At 37.7% G+C, this 26,424-nt stretch overlaps 1 protein-coding gene across 4 annotated transcripts in view; it reads right to left on the bottom strand.

Annotated features, from left to right (window-relative positions):
* CNOT4 (CCR4-NOT transcription complex subunit 4) overlaps positions 1-26,424 on the bottom strand; it is an 80,331-nt gene that overhangs the window by 36,003 nt on the left and 17,904 nt on the right. For all 4 annotated transcript variants that reach the window (XM_051784269.1, XM_051784271.1, XM_051784270.1 and 1 more), the window contains exon 2: positions 6,287-6,530. In XM_051784269.1, the coding sequence (XP_051640229.1) occupies positions 6,287-6,460 (174 nt within the window). In that variant the 5' untranslated portion in view covers positions 6,461-6,530. The remainder of the gene's footprint in view (positions 1-6,286; positions 6,531-26,424) is intronic.

The following is a 26,424-nucleotide window of genomic DNA, read 5'->3' as shown; positions in this document are numbered from 1 at the left end:
AGTGTATTAAATCTGCCAGATAAGAAAATAAAATACAAATGTAGTTTCAGTGGCCCACCAATTCAAGACAGTAACACCATTACACTGCTCAATCTTTACATGGTTAACTTCTGGTGAAGAGACAGATGTCAATACAGTTACTGCACACTGACTTAACGATAATCTTGCCATGCCTGTGTACCAGTTTGAAATTTGGTCTCTCTCCTCTGGACAAAGGTGCATTTTTAACCTCAAGATTATCATCTACAGATAACTCCTCGAACACAAACATAACAGTGTAGATTTTAATCTCAAAAGTATCTAGCAGAAGTACAAGAGTCCTAAGAGTTACCTACAAAGACTGCTCTACTCACACAGAGCACTGCTATAAAGGCACTATTTTAGACTGGCCTTGCAGACTACAGTGCACCATCTTCTGCTCCGATTAGTCCTCGAAGCAGTCCCATATTCCTTACCTGTCCCAGTTTTTTCAGACTAAAAAGTTACATTTCACACCATATATAAAAAGCAATGTTAAGCACAAAAGCAAGTACATAAAAATGTATCTCAAAAAAAAAGTGTTTCTAAACATTGAGATGAAGTAAAAAAATGAGAAGAGTACACGAGATGTGCATTAAGATAAAGACTTAAGATAAAGAAGTTAAGCTCAAGCTCATCAGTATATTGAACTAAGGTCTTTGCTTGCACTACCATAACCAAAGGTTTCAGTGTGCAAGTCCAACAAAAATGAATTTAACTTTTTCCTGACTGCCCTCTGTCAATGACAGAGTATAAAACTAGTTGTCATACTAAATAACCTAAGAAAAATCTACAACGGCAGATGAAAATAAGGTTTAGGTTAAAAGCATATATTCCTCATAGTTGCATGATGTTACTCAAAGAGTCACCAAGTGCTCAGCCCTGATAGTCTTCTGAGTACATCCTCAAATAAACTGATGTTCATTTTTCAGCTTAAAGTTCAGCATCATTATGCCATATTTGTGACATCTACCAAAAATATGCTGCAGTTGACTTCAGCAGATGGCATCTCACAGCTGAACATCGAGTTCTCTGGAACATGTTTTTAGCATCACAAAGGAATTTAAACTTTTAAGATACTTTAGCTGTAGCTAAAGGTGTCCTTAACTTTTTGAAAACACAATAAGCAGTCAAGTTATCCTCGAAGAACAGTCAAAGCCATACCATTTCTCAAAAAGATATGCTATTTTGAAGTAACACTGAATACCTTACAGAGATTTCAGAATGTACTTGATGAACACCCATGACCAATTTGACACCAAGAAAACTATAGCAAACAGTGCCAAAGTTCATTAGCTTCTTTCTTGCCAAGTATATCCCCATCCAGAGCATATTCTCAAGCGAGAAGCAAGTCAGACAGTATGCTCCTTCTCTGTACAGCTATTTTCTACTGGAGGTCCTGAGCATGAGTCAGGAAACATCCTGGGTAGCTCAAGCATGTTTTGCCACATGGCTAACAGCACTTGTTTGACCAACAGAATCATCAAAATTCTCACTAGGTACAGTTAAGCTGTATTATATTTTGAATGTTTCATACGTTTATCACTCTGACATGTTTAACATTTCTAAGGAATATGACTAGTTGGATACCCTGACTTGCAGGACCTGTAAATGAATCTGTGCGCACATCTTGAAGCCAAAGAATAAATCAGAAACAGTTGTAAGAAATGATACATGACTTTCCTATTGATATATCATGTGTGACATGGTAACAGATTAAGAGATATTGTACATTTGAAGAGGGGGGAAGGTAGGTAAGCACAGCACAAACATTTCAGCATTAGAAATCATTTTCTTTTCAAAGAAGGACAAAGTCAGCCTAAAACCAGGAAAATAAATGATTTCATCTTCAGAGTGAGTGCTTCCCACAGTTTTGAAGTTCATGAACACAGATAATGGTTCAACTACAAACAGATGCATGCAGTGAAGACTGCTGGAACATCACTGAAAGATAAGCAAGGTGGATTGACTGCTGGCGTTTCCCATAGTACCACTCTGTCTGTTGTTTACTCTGTGTCAATGCTACTAACATGCCCATGTTTTTTATATTTTGGGAACAAAATGCTTGTTTAACCTCCTACCACTGATGCCTTAGCTGGTAGAGGATTTGAGATTCAAACAAAGTAGCTATATCAAGTGTTATCAGCATTTATGTATTTTCAGATGCAAGACATTAAGAGATGTCAACATCACTGATTCACTGACTAAGTTTAGCTGACACCCTCCACTTAAGCTATGCAAATTCTCTTCAGCAAAAACCTCAGAGGCCACCTGAACAAGTGTGCCATCGTGAAAGGTGACCAGATTTTGTTTACACTAACTGCAAGTTGCTGGTAGTCCTACAAGAACTTCAGCAAAAGTTTCAATGTCTCTTCTGAAGTCTCATTTCTTTAATCAGAGATGGCCCTTGATGAATTCTCGGTCTTCCTGACTATATTTGTCTTGTCATTTAAGTTATTTTCTTTCAGACTTTTTTCCCTATTTCCCAAGTGTTGAAAGCTGAGCTGGGATTTATCAAGCACTTTGCTTTTGCCATTCCCAGATGGGTCACATTCCTTCCACACAATGGATGTACCAATACTTCCCACTTGTTGCCTTGCTACCGAGTAGGTCCTGAAATGAGAAATGCAGAGAAAGTCAATAAGGTTTATGCATAGTATACACCATAGTACTTATATCAAGAACAAAAAAAAAAAAAATGCAATTTCCTATCCATTTCAAAATATCCATTGTTGCACTAAACTACTCAGTTGTGGGATTAAAAGCACCAGAGGAAACAAGTGGCATTTGGAGACTGTGCATTAAGATGAAGTGTTCCTTTTACACAGTAGTAGTAGTAGAAATATAGACAAAGACATGCATAAAGCATGTTAATTTCTTGGTCATACATGTAGCAGTTTACTATTTATCCCCATCTCTAACACAAGGTGCTAGGAGAAACAAAGCTCTCTAAGTCAAGGTACTGGAGCAAAAGGCAAAGCCACACTGCAGAACAACTGTGTATCAAATTCTATTGTTTGGTGGAAGAGCAAAGCAATTAAGAAACATCAAAGAGCTGAGCTTTTTTATTGCTGGATTTAAAAAGTGCAACAACAGACGCTAAGGTCTGAGAGTGCTATGCTCTAATAAAGCAAGTGAAATGGTATGTGTTATTCACATCACAAACAGTACCTAGGCTACTGAATTTCAAAGAAAAGAAAACAGAAATATCACTTTAAGGATAAAAATCTCTGGCTTTATAACCAGAACCAGCAAGTCTGTGACATGTAAACCAACTTTTGGTTACAGAAATCTCTTTTGAACACATATGTTTTCATTCTAATTTGAGTAGTTAGCAACTATTTCACTCATAGTTAAGAAATCAATTGACTGGGAAAAACAGGAAGGCTTGCTTAGCATCTTACAATTGACTAACATCTATAATTCTGAAAGGTATCAAAACCTCAAAGCAAGACAGTTCTTTTTTTTAATTATTTTTTGTAGTTAATGAATCAAATAAAAACAATTTCCCAGTCTATTTCAGAAGACTCAGACAAAGTTTAGAAAGCTTTTAATACATTAACACTAAGAAGTACCAGTTTCCAACCAGCATTCAAGTTTAATTCATACTAGTACCTTACATTCATAAACCAAAACAAAGCAAATGTTTGTGTACTACTGCTATTCACACAAGGAAACTTAAGACGGACTAAATCAGTTGTCTGCAACCACATGAACACATTCTGCACATGAACATGTTAAGCTTTGCAAGAGTTCATGTAGATGTACTTTCTCCTTGGTAGAAAAAAACATAAGCTAACATCTTTTCAGTTAGACATTAAAGAAGCTTAGCAAAATTATGGTATATATGCAATGCACAGTTAAGATCTATCAAACTAATGGCATAGGTGCCACTACAGCATATAGCCAAACTATTTTGTCACAGACTTGTCCAAAATCTCCCCCAAAACCCTTCAATCAAAATCCTTGGACTGGGAACTTGTTCATTGCTCCTCTCCATAGACTACTGCTCAAATCCCTGGAGAAGTTGCATTGTGCTCAATAACACAGGCACAAATAGCAGATTTCTATTATGTAATTGTGAATAACATACTCAGCCTTGTTTTAACATATGTTTATTCACAGTCCATCCAGTAAGTATCCTGCACTGGTATGCATGTTATAAAAATATGACATACCTGTTGAAACCATTGTACCTACTATAAACTTTCCTGCTCAAATTTTGTTGCTTTGCCACGTTCTGTGCTTCAGCATTTTAAGTGGCCATAGCCAATATGCATCACAGTAGATATGAATAAAAAACTGCTCAGATCTTTTCCCAGAAGCCTTACTACACACAGACAGGAACTATTTAGACACATAGAACACAAATACACATACCTGGTTCCCTTTGTCCTGCACACTTCAAAAGGTGGCTTATTTAATGTTGCAACTCTGTAGCTCAAAATTATTTATTTCCAAGTTCCTGGTGGCATCTGCATCACAATGTCTTTGTCTATGCCATGAAAGAAGTGTCCTCCCTCAGCCTTCAAGTCAACTTCTTACAATCCAGTGATATAGTTGCAAGTCTGTTCAAGAATATCTTGCACTTCGTGGATATAGAACGTATCAAGAACATAATGGTAGCTCATGGTGAAAGAAGAGGTCTCCTGTCACTCCTGGAATGGTCTGTATGCTTTACTCCAATAGTAGCACTCATTCCAGCTTTCCACATGAAATAGAGTTTTTCTAAGCAAACTGTATCCAATTTGTCAAAGTATTCACACATCCAATCGTATGCCAGAGTATTCCACATTTAAAAGTTCAGCTGTGGCAGTATCCGTGTTTCAAAGAATTCAGATATCCAGAGGCAGTGAATCATGCTGCTTCTTTGATTTTTCAAATACATTCCACAAACTTCCAATAACAAACAGGTGAAAAATAGCATAATAAATCAGCATAATAAATCCAGGTAAATGAAGCAATTTGCAGAAACAAGGAAATTCGAAATCTCATGTTGTACCAGAAGAGTAGAAATTTGCTTGTACTGTGGAAATTACTAATACAGCATGTGTCACCTACAGCAGGTATCACATGTGGAGAAATATTTGGCTGATGACACGTAGATCTTCCTTGTAGAATAGAGCTGAAATATCGCAGCAAATTTGCAAAACTTTTTAACAAACATATGTTGGTGTGAGATAGCCTTCAGGTTTGCAGAGGCATCCAAACACGGGTTAGCAGTGATAACTCTACGGTAGCCAAAGCCCAAAAGAACAGCAAGAAAATATGACTGGAAGTGCTTAAAGAATACTGCAGCAGTGAATAAAGGTAGTGAGACCAAGTAAGATTACTTGGGATCTGAAAAGTGAGTTGTATCATGAGACGGGAAGACAAAGGCATAAACTGAGGACAGGATGACAATTAAACATCAGGAAAAAGGGGAGACATAAGCAGCTGCAATTACAAGAAGATGAAGGCCAAGCAAGAAAGTTACAATCAAGAGAAGTCATTAAAGACAAGAAGATATTGAGAAAGAATTTATTAAACATTGAAGAAAATTAGAAAGTTAAGCAAAACACTAAAAGGAGGGATAAAATAATTCAAAGGAAATAACAGGCAACTTAGTGAAGCTGAGATTTACAGTTGTGGCCAACCAAAGTATCAGCCAGACATCAAGACACAGATAGAAATTAAGTACTACCTTCAAGCACTTGGCAACAAGATCGGAATACTAGACATATAGACTCAGTCTAAATTTTTAAATGCTTTAAAGTTTTATACCACTAGATATTTTTCCAAAAGTTTTACATGTTTAGTATCGACTAAAATACAGATTAAAGGCTCCAGTGCCACAAACACAACAAACAGGTGCTTTACAAGCTTACCTCAGTCAGCTAGCTCGGTCAATTTAGCTAAACCTTAGCCTTCAGCAAACCCCTCAGCAAACCCTGGAATCCTCACTGTTCTTCCTGAAAAGACTTTGTTAATGCATGAGCACCCCAACTCAAAAGATTTTTTTATTTTTGGCAGTTCCCTCAGTATCAGCACACTTTGGTTCTGATCCACAGCTTCTCCTATTAATCCAGTTCTGAATTTAATAAACCAAGACTAGCCACTTATGCTTCAACACATAAGCAGACAGAATCTGAAAGATCCAACACCTCACCCTTGATCTAGGCTATGACTAGATGAGTGTTTCCCTTAATGAAAAGGATGTCTTTGGTACCAACACAATGCAAGAGGTCTTGTGACATATGCAAGACAAGACGCTGTTCCAGGAATTTACCTTTCTGCAAGCAGGACAAAGTCCATTCTCATCAGTGCGGATACGATGCCAACAGAAACGACAAATTTGGTAGCCACAGGTGCAAGGGAAGAAATTGATGTCATCAATTTCCAGAGGCTCCATGCAAAGAGGGCATTCCACAGGGTCTTCCTTAGCATCAGGGCTGCGAGACATCTTTATATGTTCGCAGAGCAGCAAAAGTTTATAATAACTTAATAGACCAAGAAGGTCAGCACTTGAAGGTCTGCAAGAGGAAAAAAAAAGAAAAAAGTATTATTAATACTGTTGACAACTTTTTTTTGTACCTTTCAATATTTCAGTTCTTCAGGTCACCATTTTCTTCATTCATTTCCTGAACTCAATTATTTGAGTACGTTTATACTCTGTCAGTTTAAGGATGCAGCACAGGAAAATTACTTTCAGACTCAAAACAAGGCACTTGGAGTCACCACTGAGATATTCAATCAATTTGGGCATTTTCTTCTTTATTTTTTCATTTAAGTACCACTCTGGATATGTGAAAGTATCTAATCTCAGCAAGCTGTCTCCATTTGCTGCATGAGACGTGAATGAAGATGGGGTAGAATTAAAGGACAACAGTAAAATTTTTAGCTGGACCATTGGAAGAAAAATAAAAGGAAAAAAAGAAACAAAAATTAAAAACCCACTGAAAAACATTGAAAATATGGGACTAGAACTGATAGTTGGATGGTCATACTAGCTGTAATGAACTACATCACTTCTGTAGAAATAAGTGAGCTCTGAAGTCTTTAAAAAATCTGGAATTATTTTTGCAATCATATTTTTCCCAAAACATCAGTAATGTAATTATAATTGAACCACACATATACAACTGGAGTCCCCTCTACTTTCCCAGAGAGTTTTCTGATTCATTACTAACCACAAGCTAGTAGATCGTATAGTATCCAATCTTTCTCCAGGCTTTTAGGAGGAAGTCCAGAAAACAATTCTCACATCCACCTACTTGAAGAGTGATATTTAATTCTGTCATTGGAATTAAGATGACTGAATGTTTTGAGATCAAACCCTTGCTCACAGTTTTCAGTATAATGTGATGTTAGCCTTATATAGCCTTGGTTTCATACTTTAACCACCCCCAAAAAAAGAAAAAAACACCAACCAGTACTGTTTTGATCTTCTTCACCCAAAACCATACTTCCTTGCACAAAGTCTATCTGATAAAGCCCAAGAGGTTCCAGCTCAAGCTGGGACCTCCCACCTTACAGGATAGGATCTGTTTAGCATCAGTCTGCAACACTTGTCCCTGTCCTGCACACCTCTTCAGGAACAGAAATTTCTCTGCAAGCAGCCAGGAGAGAATCCTGAAGAGGAACCACACACATGCACACAACCAAAGCACTATCCAGACACACAGCAGAGAGCATACAGCTTTGTATGGGAATGGTTGCGTTGTCAGGAGGTTAACTTGTAATCACAGGCTGATACCAGAAGCTCAGACTAACTGCAATTTCAACGAGTTTGGTAGGGAGCATATTGTCTAAGCACAAAGTACAGTTCCGGTACACATACACCATTGCCCTAGAGAGAAAAAGTTCCACTGGATGACCACTAAAGAGTAAGGATGACAGAATGGCTTTTAGACACTGTAAGCATAATTTCTCTATATGGCATGTACTAGCAACAACATTGTCCTCTTTCTGACCTTCACAATGATTAAAATCAAAAAGTTATACCTCCACAATAATAGAGTATCTTTTACTTCATTATCTATGCTTTCGTTTGTGCTATATTCACAATCATTTTGACAGTCTCAAAAACAGGTTCTGGAACTTTATCAGTGTTTTCTACAGAGAACACTAGCACAATCTGACATGAAGGAAGGAAAGGATTAGTTTGAGAGCTTTGTCTTGTTTTTAAGTACCCATCCCCACTGGCTGAAGAGTGGAAGGGACCATTAAAAGGCTACAGAACATTGTTTAATTGCTTATTATGCAGATAACACACATTTTTACAGCAGCCCATAAACATTTCCTGTAAACTTTTCACATTTGTAGGGCAGCAAAACCATTACAATACGAAAATTACTTTAAACCGAAGCACAGATGAACTCCACAGATTTTCTTCAGTTTAGACTTGGATTTGACTCTGTCACTGATCTCCCAACAACAGGTCAGTAAGCAGACAGCATACTCCCTTCTACTCCATACTCATTCCATCACATGCTCAGCAGCTCTGAGCCCACTAAAACACATAAGTAAAGCTATACTAGTGAAACTGTAATTAAAAGCACTGTTTTGAAGAAACTTCCACCACCACAGTAAAATTACTGAACTTAGCAAGTTACTATTTGGAATCTCCACTAAGAAATGTCATCAGTTCATGTGGGGAAAAAAGCATGCCATAATAGCTAGCGCCTCTGGGATAGGCAGACAAGCTCTAACAAAACTGCAATATGATTAACATTTATGAGCTGTTTAAGTTAACGCTAAGAGTTCAGCAGCTGTTAGCAATAATGTCAATGGCTTGCTTCAGTCAGCAAATGGCCCGCTATTTTACAACAAGGAGTAAGGAGCAGCTGTGTGCCATGTTTCTTGAAACTAAGAGGAAATATTTATTTACTTGGTCACAGAGCATTCAGGCATCCCATCTAGAGATTCAGCAGTGAAGTGTGTCTCCATTTCAGAAGGGTTTATATACCAGGGTCTGTGTCTGAAATCTGCATCAGAACAATGCTTATTTTTTTCAAAACCAGAATAACATGCATAGTAAGGCATCATTAAAGCATTCTGCATATAATGTGTGCACTACCAAGAAACACATAGAAACCAGTCGGTTCTAAGGTTATTCCAAACAATTCCAGATTAATGTCACAAGAAAAGCAGTGCAGCAATAGCAAAAAACAAAAGGCAGTATTACATGTTATGTTTAATCCAGAGTATCTGATCTTTCAGATCAAGTTCAAAGAGATCAAATTAATGGCATCTCAGGAGAAGAAAAGGAGGAAGGTGGCACATATGTACACATGCTATACAAGCAGCTCAAATTTGTCCGTACACTTTCCAAAACTCCAACAACTGCAGTCAAACATGACTCCAACAGTTCCACATCCTGTTTACAGGAGACTACACCAAAACATTCACACAGGGATGGAGCAGAGGTGGACAATGTCCAGCAGCATGTTTCAGATGTAGTGATTTCGTAATAGGTAATAACAAAACTACAGAAACATGCAGTTATGTGTTTTATCCCTTTTACTATACCACCTAGTAAGTTCTTTTCCAAAAACAGGCAAAATGGAAAAAAGGATAAATTTTTATTAACTTTTGTAAGTGCTTACTTAGTGGATGACAGCTGTGTCTAATCTGCTTCATCAATCGTTTCTCTTGATGAAATCCTACAAATTTTGCAGTCACAAAAAAGTGATCCTACTCTTTGAGGATGCTCACCTAAACATGATTTTACTTCTAATATAGCTAGTGATTCCAGTCCATTTAGGATACAGATGTTTGTTCCCTTTCCCTTTTGCACTTGAGGTGAGGAAGTTTAACTTCCAGCAGTTCATCTTCCCTATTTAACTTTAAAAGGGTCATAAAAAAAAGTGGCAGGGGGAGGGGGAGGTTGCAGGGGAAAAAAACTGGCTTGCTATTAATTCTTTTTCACCAAGTATACCAATTTGAGACTTGACACACACACTTGACACACACTCCTCCTGTTCTCTCCACAGCAGACACTGGAATATCTTCATTTGCTAGCATTTCAGTAAACATGTCCCTTAAATTTTAAGTTCTCCTCCAAGAGGGCAGCTAGCTCCAGGGAACACAGACACATTCTCCCCCTCACACAATGGACTGAATCCAGCCTTGCTACTTGCTTTAAGATAATAAAAGTAACACAGACAAAAGTCCTCAAAATCTAGTCATGAAAAACCTCAATAAGGACTCACATCCCAGAAAATATTTGGAGACTTTGGGCCTCTTGAAGGAAAAAAAACCAGACACATGTTAGCTAATGTTTCACTTAAAGTTCAAACATACCTGACACTTGAAGTGAAACAGGTCGGAGTCTATGCATTGAACCTTTAGTAAAGGCTCATTAAACTTACGCAAACAGAAACTCATACGTTTTTTCATGCCCTTGTATCTCTTGAAACCCATCAGCCATGAGAAGTCTCAAAAACGCAGCATAGATGCTTGCCTGCCTAATGCTACTGGGAATGCAGTCCCTCTCATAAGACACTCTGCTGAAGGATCAGTTGTCTTTCTACACTTCACCCCTACGTTGATCCCACATGCAAGCTGAAGGCAGAAAGACAAGCAGACTACAAGCAGCAGCTATAATGGGTTATCCCTTCCTTGAATCAGGAGAGCATCAGCAGCTCTGTCAGCACAGCAATCTCCTCTGGGCCAGCATGGGGCCACAGCAGCCTGAGGCCCATTTGGACTACCTCCTCCACTAGAGACTGCTGAAAGGACAACAACATCCATCTTCTTCAGACTCTGAAAGTAAAAAAGGTTATCACTACATTGCAGTGACCACTGGAAAGTTTACACTAAAACCTTTCATAGGCAGAATGCAGAGAAAAGCCCATTTTTACTGTTTTAAGTACACAGAACTGAGGGAGATTTGGTGAGTTAAGTCATTCAGGGCCCCACAGAGAATCCATATGCAGAAAGTTCCCATATGCACACCCCAAATGATGGATGATAGTCTAGTAATAGACACAAGACTAGATGTCTTAAAGAAATCATCCACACAGTTCAGAAGAAATCTGGGAAAATTCCAGAGGCCATCTTCTTTGACATGCTACCCTGTGCTTGCCTGTCATGTTTTTGAGACTTACACAAGAAGAGTGCAGGGCTCAAAAACACATCAAAATACAGTGATATTTTACAATCACCTGGAGACAGCGGGAGTGCTGAAAAGGGGCTATGCTTTTCTAAGTTTTATAGCTCTGATACTGACTGAGAGCAACGCAAGCAAGCAGGCTCTTGAATTCATCCAAGTTAATTTTCATTTGAGACCAACAAAAAGGTCACTTCCTACTTCTTTTTCCTGACTGTGCTGAACATTTAAAGCAAACTGTAGTACTAAGTGGAAAATCCTGCCCAGAAACTGCAAAGTCCATTTTCTCCCATGTCTTCTTTCTGGAATAATGTTTATTACTCTGTCTGTGGTCTGCAGCTACATTTTCATCACAGTACAAACAACACCTAAGAAAAGTTAAGACACAGATAAAGTCCTAAATGTTTGGAAAGTATGACCAGGAATCAGGCAGTCATCTCATTATTTCTAAAAAACAGCGTTACCCTGACTAGGATTATCCCCAAGTTATTTAGCTCAGAGGTCAAAACTGAAGCCTCTAGACACTCTCCCCTTTATGCCTCCCTGTAGGTGCTTAGGGAGCACTCATAGCCTCAGATTTTGAATTCTGCCAGTATAACTGAACCAATGAGACTAAACCAAAAATATCCTTGCAGGGTCATATTTTACCCAAATCAATCCTCCACCTAGTTCATCACACAGCCATGCAGAAGCTTGCACTAGGTATTGGTAAAATGTAGAAACAAGTATCTAGGGGTAGCAACTGCTCAAGCAGCATATTCAGCAACAGTGCAAAAATCAGCCAAAGAAATCACTAGAGAAGGTTCTACCTAATACTTTCAAGGCAGCTAATAACAAAATTAGTTAGATGCCACCTGCTAAAGGGAACTTACCATTCTTTATAAACCCACTGTGAACACACTATTTCAAGACAGTTATGTGGCAAAAAAGAAGTTCAGTACCAAAAAAAGATGCTTTCTCTCATTTAAACTGAACCAAGAATTAGTTGTTGTAGGCTTGTTGTTACAGTACTCAAAACATTGATGCATACAGGGCTTCATACTCTCAGTGACACATGCCAAGTAAGATATTATTTACTCAAATACCTTAGTTTCTTACAAGTCATGAACAGAAAAAAAGATGTTAAATTTTATTTAGAAATAAAAAAGGCCAAATGAGATTCTGACAAATTCATTCACAAGCACATATAGCTCTGGACACAATTATCCAAGACAACAACACTACCCTAGCATCTATGTCAACTCAGTGAAATTAAAAGCATAATATTAGGACAATCTGTAATTGTCCAAATTAACTTCCCACGTTCATTCACATTCAATTCTAGGATTCCTTACTTTCTCTTTCTGCATACTCCCATTTCATTTTTGTACCTACAGCACCACTACATATAGACATGATATGTATAAAGCATTTGGATAAGGAATTAGAAGTGGGCTATACAATTAACAGTTTAAATATTTTAAAGGCCTGTGTCACACACAGAGACCATCTAACATTGGTATACATATTCCAGCATGGTTATTTCCTCTGGACACAAGCAGGACATGCTGAAGCAACAAGTGAAACACAATAGCTATACTGTACAGATTTGTATACAGCAAATTATATATCACAAATTGTTGTCAAAGGATGTTGCAAAGTTCCATCTGAACTATTCTGAATTCCCTAAATCTCTCATTACTTAGAAAAAGGTTACTACTTCATTTCTTGTACTTTTTCTTCAGAGCATCTGCTACCAGTCACTGTCAGAAACTTGATACAGATAGACCAGCTTGCCAACCATGCAGCAACCACAGGTGGTTATTAAACAGGCTATTTGTGGAATGGAGTGTCTTTATTCTGTTCACACAGCTCTCTAGCACAAAACACTCATTCTTGCAGTTCAGGTATCTACACATCAGCGTACCATAGTTCAATTTTTCCATAATGCTGTGTTCTATTTAGTCCTTAGTAAGGTGACATATACTCCAACACACATTTGTCCTCCTTGTGATTCTGTACAGCACTGCTACCATTAGAAAGCTCCTATTCCTTCCACGCCCTAGTGTACCAGCTTTCTCTGTGTTTGAAGACCAGCATATTGATACTGTTGTAGAACACTCATATACTAACACAGAACCAGTAGTAGACAGTGAGAACAGCATTTTGGAGAAACAAAGTGTCTTGTAAAAGACAGGTGGTTTAAGAGATTTAAAGCTTCTTTAGTGCATATGTTAATGTTATATGCAGTAACTTGTTTGCAATATGGCAATATTCAATTGTAAAAGTAACCACTGATAAAGTGAATTCAGCAGAACACGCCAGCAGACAGATTTTTAACGATAACCTAACAGGCTAACACTGTCCAGCCACCCGAAGTCCCTACAGCAAGGCACAGAGGCCAGGTGAGTGATGGCAGCTCAACGTCATCAACCTGCACTTCCTTCTGTTTCACAGATGTTTTCCAGTGCCTTTTACCTCTTCAGATTAAAAACTCCAGACACAGATATTTCATTAGTGCTATCCCAAGTAAATTTGGGACAACTAGCTGGAACAGCTTTAAGCTTCAACTTCTCATGTGGGAACCCTCTGGGCCACGACTTTGTGCTACTGAGGCATCTCACTTATCTAAGAATTTCTTATCCTTCTGCTGCCCTTTACTCACTAGGAGTTAAAATACCCAATTTTAAGACAAACTCCAAGCCAGCTCTCCCCTCAATTTAAACTGATTTTAATTTCTCATCTATAATTTTTTTCTATTGATAATTACTATAAATGTTGATCTACAGCTAAACAAAGTTTGTTGTTTGCTTATTTAAACTAATTCAGCAGACAGACTGCATTACCCATACTTCAGCTGTTGCTTTTTCAGTACATAATAACTCTGATTTTTGAGGGTTTGTTTCTTAATCCAAAGCCACTGCTACATGTAATAACTTTTTTTTAAAAAATCTACATGGAATTTTTAAATTATCATAATGTACAAAAGTCATATAAGTTCTTAGATGTGCTTGTAACGTAAGACAATATGTTCACAAAACCTGAAACCAATTTAGTTGTCTAAAAGTAGCAATGTTAACAGCAGTTTATATCTCTAAATCCTTTAAAATTTCAGTAGTATAGTATATCCTCATTTTCCTTTCCTAAGGATAAGAAAAAAAAGCTTTTTCACCTTAAGAAAATCAGTTCCTGCAGTGAAAGTGAACACACCACTGAACTAGAAAATTAAAGTGGCATGGCCTGACTGTGTCTTTAAGAAAAGTTGGTACAGCAGCGAAACAGATTCCAGACTTTAGTTAGTGGACTCTACTGGTATAATGTAGAACACTAAGTACTTTCTTAAAAAAACCCAAAATTCACAATGCAAAAAACATGCTGCCCAAGTGACTACACCAGTGATACCCTTCCCCTTTGCACTGCTGCTCAGGATATCCTCCTCCATTTCCCATGACACAGCTCAGCTCTCTGTCTGCCTCCTCAGTAGCCCTCTCACCATCCCATTTTCATTGGTCTCCTGGTGCCATTCACTCTATTCACATTTCCGTAGGATGCCTTCATTCAAAAGAGGAAAAAACCTACCATTTGTTCCAGGCTTCCAGCTACCAGAGTTTTTATCAGTCCACTGCTTTCTTCAGGGAAGAAAAGAGGTGAGAACATGCCAATTCTATAATGAAAGCTTCTTGTGCTAGTTTATATTAGATTGCATACTTAATAATAATAGCCAGTATTCTCAGAGCCAATTAGAACAGCTCAGGTCTGAAGAGTTCCACAGTCTTTTAAGATCAACAACCCAGAAATTCTTACACAGGAAAAAAAAATCATCCAAGTTGAGGGTGCAAGACTGCCTTTGAGTATAACCCATTTGCAACATCCTGGTTGCAGCCATCGCCTTCTGGATAATTTGGCAGAAGGACTTAATGTTGACCTGTTGCTCCAGCTGCAGGTTATTGACATACACTTAATATTACAACTGGTCTGATCTGAAAGGATGCCTTAAGAACTAGAGTTATGCCATCACTGAAGTACAATCTGGCACAGAGCACATCAATGCAATATGCTTCGAAAGAAGTACATGACTTATTTTTTTTAAACTTGCATTCAAGGACAGCTCAGCTTTGACATTATAAACACTCCTCATTTGCATTTTCATGGTGCAGCACAGAGAAGACCACTGCAGCACCTTTAGAACTCCTAGCCTGCCTATCCAGCTGTAGTCACTAATTTAAACAGTTGTATTATCCAGTACAAAAACCCTGTAAGTAGTTTTCTTATTAATTCATGGATATTTGTTATCCAAATGAAGGAAAACCAATATTCACTTAAACCTCCTGCAAACAGATCTCCAAAGATTTAATTATCTGTTAGATAAATACCTTCCTCTACAGCAAAAGGATTATCTGTTATTTGTCCCTGAAGAAGCAGTAACAGAAACAAAAACTATTAACAGCACAGCAGTTCTGCTCTTAGGGGAACAGTATCCAGTAGTCAGCACACACACTTCTGAAATTATCTTGGGAATACTTCTAAAAGTTAGAGTTGCTGGGGGCAGGGGGGAAGAAGCACAGAAAAGGGACATAAAAGCTGATCACACCAAAGAGATACACATTCTTATATGTAACAGTATGCCTTATAAAACCATACGCACATATTTCTTTACTCGGTAAGAATTACAAAAATGACTTGTAGAAAACTAGATATAAAACGCAAGTCTGCATGATCACAGATTGTGGCTTCTCTTCTCAACCTGCTAAGTATCTCAGAAATCCTTCAAATTCCTTAACTCCCTTTATGAAGTGCTGAGTTGTCACAGCAATATTAAGTTACAACAAACCAGGAAAGTGTAGCAGCCACATGTCAGTATTATCAAAAAACTCTCACACAACACACACGGCAAGTAGCAAATTTTCTACTTATGCATAAGCGGGGGGATTGACCACCCCACATGCCTTGCCTTTAGCCAAGAGCCCCCTTGAACATTGTTCTTAATTTCACAGACTGTTTGAGATGCTTTTCAGAAAGAGTATAAATCAGTGCACAAGGTAACCTTTTTTCCATGTTACCAAGACATGAATAAAACTAAGAATTATTCACTCTGAAGCTTAATAACACAGCTGAACACACTTCAGACCTAGGCTATGGGAGATCCAATCAGGGTTAGTAACAACTCTTCAGTTCCCTTCCATAGCATCCTTGAAATTAGGAAAGCAAACTAAGACACTAGAAAATCTGAGCGAGAACAAATTTTAAGTAATTCTCAAATCTCTTTATTTATGTTTAAAATAACCTTCAAAAAATGGATAATAAACTACTTAACATTTATTTGTTTTCTCCCCACCTTCTCAATTAAGATGTTTTTATTAGGTTTCAACTCATGCAGTTGTCCAACATTTTCAAATAACTTGACCTTTACAGAGCAACAGAGCTATTATGGGCTTTTCAAGTAATTTTAAACAGCAAACATGAACAAAGTATCAGCCTAATTACTGATTTCTTAGCAACAACATTATTAAGTCTCCCATGTTTTTCCATAACCCATGAAAGCAAAAGAGACTTTTTAATTTGGTTGGAAGGAGAGAGAAGCACCAAAATAAGTTTAAGACTGAGAAATCCGCACAGAGAAAGGAAGCCTTATACAGCTCATCTGTAGATTCTGGATGAGCAGCGATTCCAGCTTGAGTGCTTCTGCTAATCAAGAAATAATGCAAAGCATTGAGCTCAGAAGAATAAAAACTCTTTGTCAAAGTCCATGCACTCCTCAGTGCTCACAATTCCATCTTGAAACTCCCTGGCAGCTGATGCCAGAGATCACAGGACTGGCATGAAGTATGCTCTATGACAAACTGATTGACAAGTCAACAGCCACAGAGTACTAGACTGAAAATGTGGTCTTATTCTTACACTAGCAAAACACAAACTACTAACTTCATCACTTCCCTGATCAGAAACTGTGAAGCACCTATGCCAATGACTCCCCTCAGTTCTAGCAGTTTGTACTTTAAGTCTAACATTAACTTATAAAAAAAAATAATCTTCCTTTCACCCTGGAATTTCATGCTTGCTTTACAAAGAAACCAAATTATCATGTAATTCTCCAGAATGCAGCTTTATACCTCACAACTCAAAGTGTCCCACCAGATGCCATGAAGCAATAAAGTCTTCACAAAACTTTTTAAGTAAGAACTGTGCTAATCAGAATGGTTGGAATGGTACAGATACAGTATCAGCCAGAAGCATGTCTCTCTCCCGAAAGTTTCTACAGACCTGAAAAGAAAAAACCATTAAGGGAAAAGCAGCCCAATGTACATTTTTTACACAGAGTCAGAAAGCAGAGATACCTCTTCTTCAGCGCTGCAACTGCTCCCCTGTAAATCTATCAGGAACCACACATTTCTCTCTCAGGGCAGAAGTTTCCACACCCAGGTCAGCCCTATGAGCAGGAATTTCAGCAGGTGGCTTCTAAGTAGCCCTCTTGGCTACAAGAGTAAGAAAGAAGTGATCACATGATCAAAACCCAACAGCTAATCTCTACACAAGCTATTCCTGAAAAGGTAAGGAATGAAGCAGAGACAGTCAGAATAAAATTTAAAAACCATTAAATCAGTTTATGTTTCTGGACCCAGAGATACAGTGTAGGAGCAATACTGTCAGCTGCTGTCATTCCTCCACATAGGTGAGAGTACAAGAAAAACTGCTGGACCAATAACAGCTCTGATAGACTTTGTGGTTTAGTCTATCAGCTTTTTTGCACTATACCCACTTAAAACATTTCCAAGTCTGAATCAAGTATTTTGCCTTTTAATGACTGATTACATATGATCAAATTAACATGAAGAGTTTTTTTATTTTTTTTTAAATCAGGTAACTCAGCAGTAATTTCTCTTCATGCACCTCACATTTTTTGAATATGCTGTGGTCTACAGCTCACTTAGAAAAGAAAGAAAGGAGGAAAAAAAAAAAAAAAATCAAACAGATCCCCTGACTGTGTTCCTGACTCAGCACATGAAGAACAAAGGCAGAATTTTCTCTTTAGGAGCATCAAGCGAAAGTTAATGAAGTTGCATTTTGAATTTTCAAGAAAAATACAGTTTGGGAAATAGTGACAACCAGCAATCCCTTACAAAAAGCTGACATATGAATTGCCATTCTCAGTCATTAAATATTACAAAAAAAAATCTTTATTATATTAACCAGTAGTCTAGACCTGGGATTTCTTGCCTCCATTTATTAGAATTGTAGAAACCCCAATGTATTAGTACACATGGCCTGAAAAACTGGCAAAAGTTTCCCCCTCAATACCTACACATTCATTCTTTATCCAATGATTTTTTCAATAGAAGTTCTGCTTACTACATATAAGGAGTATAAATTTATAAAATCAAACATAATTAATGACTGATCAGAAAATTTTGAAACACACTTCACTGAGGTAAAGAATAAATCTCTTTACAAACATTTGATGCAGATAGCTATAAATTCTACTTTGTATTTATTTTTAAAGCCATTTTGCTTAAGAGTTTGACTGGGTTTGTCTCTACAAGTAAGTTTATAAGTTATTTGCAAGTCCACTTTTACAGAGTCTGGTCAGTGACACATGCTGATAAGGCAGCTGTGGAAGAGCCCAATTCTTCCCTGCTGAGCCTGTACTTCAAAACTTTTGCTATTGAGTTTACACAGATGCTTTCTGACAGGTAGCTGCAAAAAGAGATTTTTAAAAGTAGGAATTGATAGTTAAAATGTTTTAGAAGGGACTTGACATACTAGTCCTTTATTGAAAGGAAAAGTTTTGCTTGGAAGTGTTAAGATATTCCAGAGTAATTAAGCAGATTCAATTTCTTTGCTTCTCCCTCTCACTGGGTTAACAGAATCAGAGGTACACTGGTACTTTCAGTACTGCACATTATTTCAGCTGCCAGCCAGGTTATTAACCATCCAAAGCAGCATCCATTCATAAAGAAATATATTCTCCAGGTGTGAACAAATACTGCAAAGCCTGTAGCTTTTAAACTTTAATCCATAATCAATTCTGATGACCATGCTGCAGGTTAGCAGGTAGTCAAAGAAAAAAATATCCAACTGCTCATAGACAAGTCACCACCCACAAATAATTTTTTGGCAGAAGTCACAGATCATGAGGACTAGAAAAACCTTTTCTCCTTAAATTTCAAAAAAGCCTTCAATGGGGTTCTGCTGAGCTGTCTAAAGAAACTAAGCTGCCATCAGTAGTGTCTTTCCTCTCACGGATTAAGAATTGATTTTTAAAACTTGGCAAGAAAAGAAGGAACAAGAGTCAACCATAGGAGCTCCAAACAATTCTGATATCACAGACATAAGCAATTCTATTTATTAACAATCTGAAAAAGAAAGCAAGGAGGAAGTGGACAAAAGTTACTACACCAAAGGACTTATTTAGAACCAGCACAGAAATTTGAAGGATCTCATGAGATTGAAGGGTGATTTCATAAAACATTATGAAATATACTGTTGCTAAATGCCAAACGATGCAATCAAGGAAAAAACCTTATAAATGGGCACAATGATGTGCCAATTTACCAAGCAACTTTAAGGAACAATATCTCTGAGCTGTCATAAGGTATCCCCTGTAAAATCAGTTCAGTTATCAGTCACAGTCAAAAGCCAAAGTAAATAAAAGAAACTGTTAGTAAAAAACCCAAACAAAAACAAAAAACCACAGAGCACACACACACACACAAAAAGAAAATCACTGTAGAAGTCTACAGTGCACTTGTCTCCTTTACTCAGAACAACTCTGCTTTCCTCTCCCCATATGCAGAAAGAACTAGTAAGTACAGAAGAATTAACGAGAATTACAAAATGCATCTAGGGAACAAAACCGACCCACAAGAAAAAAAAGGTACTCTGGATACACAAGTACAATGGAAGAGACAAACAGAATATTTATATATTCACCTTTATATATGTTGCATTTTATATATATATATATACACACATGTATAAAAATATAACACTGTCTCTAATTAAACCTTGAAACTCCTTGCTATCAAAGGCTGCAGATGACAATTTAAACAATTTTAAAATAATCAGACAAGCTGACTAGAGTGGAAAAATACAGTTTAAAGTGAGCAGGTCAAACACTATTAAACAAAAAAACATACTGCCAAGGAAGTGGCTGGGTTACAGGATCACAGAATATCCTGAGTTGGAAGGGACCCTGATCTTAGTGTATTCCCTAGAGCACCTGCTGCTAGTGTCTTGCCATGGTTAGTGACTGAGATAGATAATTTCTTTCTGATCCAGTACAGCAGACTTGCACATGGTATTGATCTAATATATTATGAAATTCTACACTTTTAGAAATATAAAAGGAAGTGGAAATGAACCATTAATACATACTACTGAGTTTGAGTGAATCTGGACACAGGATTCCTTCCACATCTTTTTAATTCTCCTATCCCTAGAGCTGATGTCAGCCTTTTTTTAAACACACTTTTACAACTACAACTTGACAGAGCAATTATAAGCACAAGCAGTTATTTACCTAGTATCTGCTAAACACATGAAAATGAAAGAAATGCATCACAGAGGAGAGATGGGGAAAGTATAAAGACTTCCATATCTAACCTAAATCAAAAAGAGTTCTCCCTCCATAACTTCATTACAAGTCCTGAAGCTGGTTACCAGAAGTTAGCCAGGCAACAGATACACACACCTGCTCTTTGCAGAAGTACATCAGGAAATTACATTGAACTGCTGAGAAATATTTCCCAATTCTGATCAACAAAACCTATAAGAAGCTAATTTAATGTTACAAACTTTTGAATATTGTCAGGTAACCACACTTATACTACATGTGCAGAATTGCAGCTGCATCACTTTTATTTTCACACTTCAGGTACTACCTGAAGTCTCCAGAATTCACTGCTGTCTAGAGGTGCTCTCAGTTACAAGCCTTTAAAAGACATCATAAACAAATCTACAGCAATAAGCATTTCTTTGTCCAGAGACACCAGATATTATGATGGAAGAACACTTACTCATGGCACTGAGATACTGTCCATAAGCATGCTTTTCTAGACTCTATCAAAAATCTGAGGAAGACATTAGTTAAAGACTGGTTTAATGTACTTCTGAAGTGGGAATACAGAGCTGTTTCTACAGTATTATTTGAACGCTATACAGAAAAAAAAAAAGTTATAACTCAGCTCCAAATCTTCAGCATTCAGAGATACTAACTTACCTACTGTGTCACTTGGAACAAGCTGTTTGAAACCATGCTACTTTTCGTTTGTTTACTTGTTATTATAAACAAAACTTTGTTTCTTGGGACAGCAATATCTTAAAAAACCACATCTAAGCACCTCCAATGCCTGAAGTACTACAACTTAATACACAACCTGTACTGACAGCCACAACTGAAATCAAACATTTGAAGAAAAAAGAAGCAACACATCAACAGCCAGTAGATTACATGGCCTTATGACCCAGTTAGGACCCTCTTCTAATGTTTTGCAAAGCGGTGCTGTCCCTTCTCATTAGCAAATGGTTTTCAATAGCCAAGAGCACAGTTTTAACCTAAAGAGCAACAGAAGTCAATTCTGGAAAATAGTAACATCAAGATACACCAAGCTCAAGTTGCAAAGAACCATAAGTACTGCTATGTGGGAAATGTGAAGGGAAGAGAAAGAGGGGTCCTCATTTATCGCCTGGTAGCAAACTTTAATCATATCAAGATTCCCACTAGGCAGAGAAAGATCATCCTCAATCATGTTCTGCTTGGATACTCTTAGCTGGACAATATAATCAGGAATTTGAATCCATGCACTTTCACTTCACCTTGCATAAAGTTTCTGGGAAGAAAATTAGTTAATCATTTATTTGTTCAGATTAAGAGTTTCAGCCCTCAATAATTTAGGGCTGAACTTTACAGTAATGCTATATTTATGGTAAGGTAAATAAAAGTCAAGTCACAAGAGCCTGTATTCCAGTGATCCTTTGCATTAACTGCCAAAGTAAGCTTCTCCTCACTTTATTCTGCCTTCATAGGTATAAAAGAGAGGAAGCAGGCTGCCATAGATTAAAATAGACCATCTAAATCTTTAGGATCCAAGGCATGGGGAAGACTCCACAATAAACCAAAAATCCACAGAAAAGACTTTATAGGAGTTCTTCTGCAATGAGGAGGATGGCAGTAGTACAGAGTACCTCCTGCAGCCAGTATTGGTGAACATAAACAATCACCATATGCAGCCTGAGCTGGTTCAGAGAAAAGTCGTATCTCCTCAGCAAGGGCAAGCATCCCAGAGAGGTCAGTAGCACAATGAAGTTGGTCTTCACTTTTTCTGGTGATGACCAAACCTACAATACCAACCACCAGGAATGCAAGAAGTCTTTAGACAGACATTCACACACCAGCACACAAGCATCTACTCATCTTTACAAATCTGGCCATATAAAAGGAATTTGAGAAAAGCCTAAATCAGTTCCTGGGGAAGAAAAGACACCAATCACAGTCCAGAGCCATGACTCTAAGAATTAATTCTATGTGTTCCAAAACTTCTGATTTACAAGAAAATCCCATAGAGAAATAGCAAAGAACTTCAACAAGGGAGGTCAGTGCACAAGAACATTGTTTTAACACTTAAGAGGCTGCAGTTAACCCTCGAAGATAAATGGTATCTTGCATCAAGGTGAGATCTTGTCCTTGCCCTCCCACAAGGCACCTACACTCTGAAATAGCAACACAGTCTTGCAAGTCAGGCCTATTACCCCAAGCTGCAAGCTGTTTGCACAGTTTCTTTTACAGAAGAATCACTCCCTTATAAACAAGGTCCATTTATGCTCAACCATTGCATTAGATATACAGAAGATGTCTTACATTATGTGTACAAACCCTGTCTTGCAGAAGGGAATTCAGAGGGCTGGTGCTAACAAAGCTGAGATGACTGTAGTAACACTGCCTCTAAAGAAAACACCATGAATTTTTCCCCAAGATAGGACTACACAAGATTTCAAGAGCAAAGGAGAAAAAACACTGACTTTTAAGAACACAATATTACCTATGGACTAGGTTGCTATTGAAGCAATTAATGTTTGAAATCACAACAGAAATCTCATACCATTGTCAAGTGCCATATCCCTTATATCCAGGGTCAACTTTCAGAATATACTAGCAAGTATGTTCCGTTCCTGGAAAATCTACAACTCAATCCTTAATTGTATTAGACACCAATGAAAATAGACTTAAGAGGATGAACGTTTAGAACTCAGTAGTCTGAAAACACGCGTAAAATATTTCTTACCTTTCTACAAAATAAATCAAATGAGTTTGCCTTGTAGCCTTCCACGGAAATTGAGATCCTTGCCTCTGCCACAAGTAGTTTACTGTATTAAGGTTTCACATCATCTAAACTAGTATGACTAAAAGATTGTGGAAGCATCAAAAGAAATGACTGGGGGGAAAAAAAACAACAACAAAACCTTTGTATGCCATCATGACTTCCTGAAGAGCTATAGTTTTCTCTGAAAATCCTTGATTCGATTATCACTGCCCTTTTTCACACTATGGGGAGAAACACAAGAAGAAAGAGCTGTCTAGCATGAGCAGCAGTGTATAAGCATTTTTTGTTTAGGGCCAGCCAGAGATGAAAGTGTCTCAAATCAGAAAAAGTTTTTCAGACTGTATCCTCTATACTGGTTACACATTCCTCTACTCTCCTGGTCAACTACAAAGCTGTTTATTTTGGTCTACTTCAGTGTCAGACTCTGTATGGCTAGCACAGTGACAATCACCAAAGTTGTCAGGGCTTAACAGTGCCAGAAGCTTCACAGTCCCCTCTAGATAAAAAGTCAAGAACAGAGATTATAGAGAAGTCTCAAAGTAGTAAGTCAGCATTAAATACAGAAAGAACATCTCTGTTTCTTGATCAGTATGGCAGTCCATCACAAGCCTTTTAGCATAACGTTCCTTTCTCTTTCAAGTCACTGGTCACAATAGAGGCCTCTACGGGCTCAGGAAGGCTCTCCTAGCATTTCTTCCAGAGAAGCTAAACCCATACATAAATATATCAAAGGAGGCCACTAAGAAATAAAGTTACAAGCTGCAAGGATTTCTTTAAAAAACCAAAAAGTGCCAGGCATTTTATTCTGAAAATCATTAGCACTAAACAGCAATAAATTCCAAACAAGCCTCACGCTAAAAGCAGCCATATAATCTATCACACACATTTGATAAGTAATTCCTGAATTCAGCCGAGTCAGGACCAAGAGGTGTTTGCAGCTTTACTTTTCTTTATTATTCCAGTAGCCCAGGCCAAGTACAGCAACTCCTGAGGACAAAGTTGTTCAGTATGTCCAGATTCGCGTACAAGACCCATGAGAAAAGAATCCAGTGAGCATCAGAACAACATTTTTTCCCCCTTGGTATGATCATATATTTGAGATGTGTTGTTATTGACTCTTGCACTTCGGTTTTTGGAGTTCAGCCATTTCTGACTACTCTTCTGACAACATCATTCTCTTTGCATTAAGACATTCCACTCAGTAAGCTTTATGATATTTGTGTCTTGGACATAACTACAGCATTATTCACACATACCCTAAAACTGACTCTCAAAAAACCAACTGACACTTCTGGTTTAGAGGAAAATCATCTGCAAACCCAATTTTAAAAGGGAAAATGGGTAACACGCACAGATGTTATAAACAGCCACATATTCCCACTAATCAAGGTATTTGAAAAATTAATATACAAATAAAACTAAAGCAGCTCAGCGGTTGCATTCTACAAGAAAAATAATCCACTCAGTCTGTTTTACTGTTCAGAATTTCTATGGTCTTGGCATCAGGAGGCCAAGTAATAATGAATCAGACTGAAATACAAATGCATGCTTTTTACATTTATGCTCACTGTGTGTACTGACTACAGGACAGACAGCATTAGCTGTAGCTGACATGCAATAAGCTTTAGGAAAATAGTTAAGCACATAGCTTAATTTGATGAGAAAAAGTCTTCTAAAATTAGTCTTAAAACCACAGAAGTTCCATTTGAAATGTGTATGCAGAAATAAGAAAATAAAACAATAGGTCATATTGCACTGCTACTTTTGTGTGGACTAGTGTGTGATTCTGAACCTATAATAGAAACTTTACAATATGGTTTAGTCCTCATCTGCAACGTGCTGAACAGTAATTAAGCATTTTAAAGAGCAACCAGAAAACCCGTATCATTGTTCCTACATCAGAGTGGAGTGGTTTCACTGTCCCTAACAGCAATGCCGACTTTCAAAATAACGCTAAGTCACCACTTAGCATTAAACTTTCTTCCTGAGTTATGAAAAGATATTTCTCAATGTTTATCTAGTAAACAGTATATTATAGAAGCATTTTTCCTGAGGACTTGGAGAGGGAGCAGGGCAGTATTAGGTTATTCAGGGATATGGCACACAGGTTATCTGCTTCCTGACAAGGAACAGGCTACATATCCCAAGTTCTTTTAATATCCATCTGCATAAGGAACAGATCCATACAGCAATGAAGAGGGGGTAAAATAATCTGTACAGACCACACCAGCACATATAGTATCTTTGCTCCTCTGATTCAATAAAATTACAGATTTTCATCTGCTTTTAAGAAGGGACATTTGTCTTTGAAAAGTAGGTTAGTGTTTTCTCCTTACCTACTATAATAGAAAAGGCTTCTGATGAGTATTGTGCATGTAGATCGGTAAATAAGATATTATCAAAAGTTTATGTTGATAATGTAATGCACATAGAAAGATGCTGGTAGTTCAGACTGCCCATAAAGCATACCATGGCAGTAGTCAGTTAACAATGAAGTCAGGGTGAATAAACAGCACATTGAGTTTTGTGGTGTTCTCCTCACTTTGTTTCCATTCTGTTTATTAAAACCTGGTTATGTATGCACATCTCAACTACATCATTTTTCCCAAATTTACAGAAGAACATTAGTTCAGATAAATTCCCAGCTCTCATACAAAGAGCAAATCTTTGGAAAGGGAAGTATTTCTGCTACTGCTGGAACATCAGCAACTCAATTCCCTGACCCTCTGGAAGGAAACACTCATTGGGTGGAGTAGGTAGTGCAGAGAAGAAATCCAAAGTTGGAGTAACAGAACTCTCCCAGTGGCAAGGACATGCTTCCCCTTGTCCCATTCCTTAGGGTTACAGATTACAGCAGCTGCTAGGTTAGCTGTCTTCTCTGTAAGGCAAGAGTTCCAAGCCGACCACACACAAAACTCATTATTTCTCCCCCACAAGAACTCTCAAGGTAAAGAACTACTTTCCCAGTAACCATCTTTCAATACAAACTCCAGTTTAGTTTTAGTTTTTCAGTTTTCA

This window comes from Manacus candei, unplaced genomic scaffold (assembly GCF_025592945.1).
Source record: "Manacus candei isolate 608988 ecotype Guabito, Panama unplaced genomic scaffold, ASM2559294v1 h1tg000018l, whole genome shotgun sequence".
In the NCBI taxonomy this organism is placed as follows: domain Eukaryota; kingdom Metazoa; phylum Chordata; class Aves; order Passeriformes; family Pipridae; genus Manacus; species Manacus candei.
Note: the sequence above shows the minus strand (reverse complement) of the source record. Positions and strands in the feature narration are given on the sequence as shown.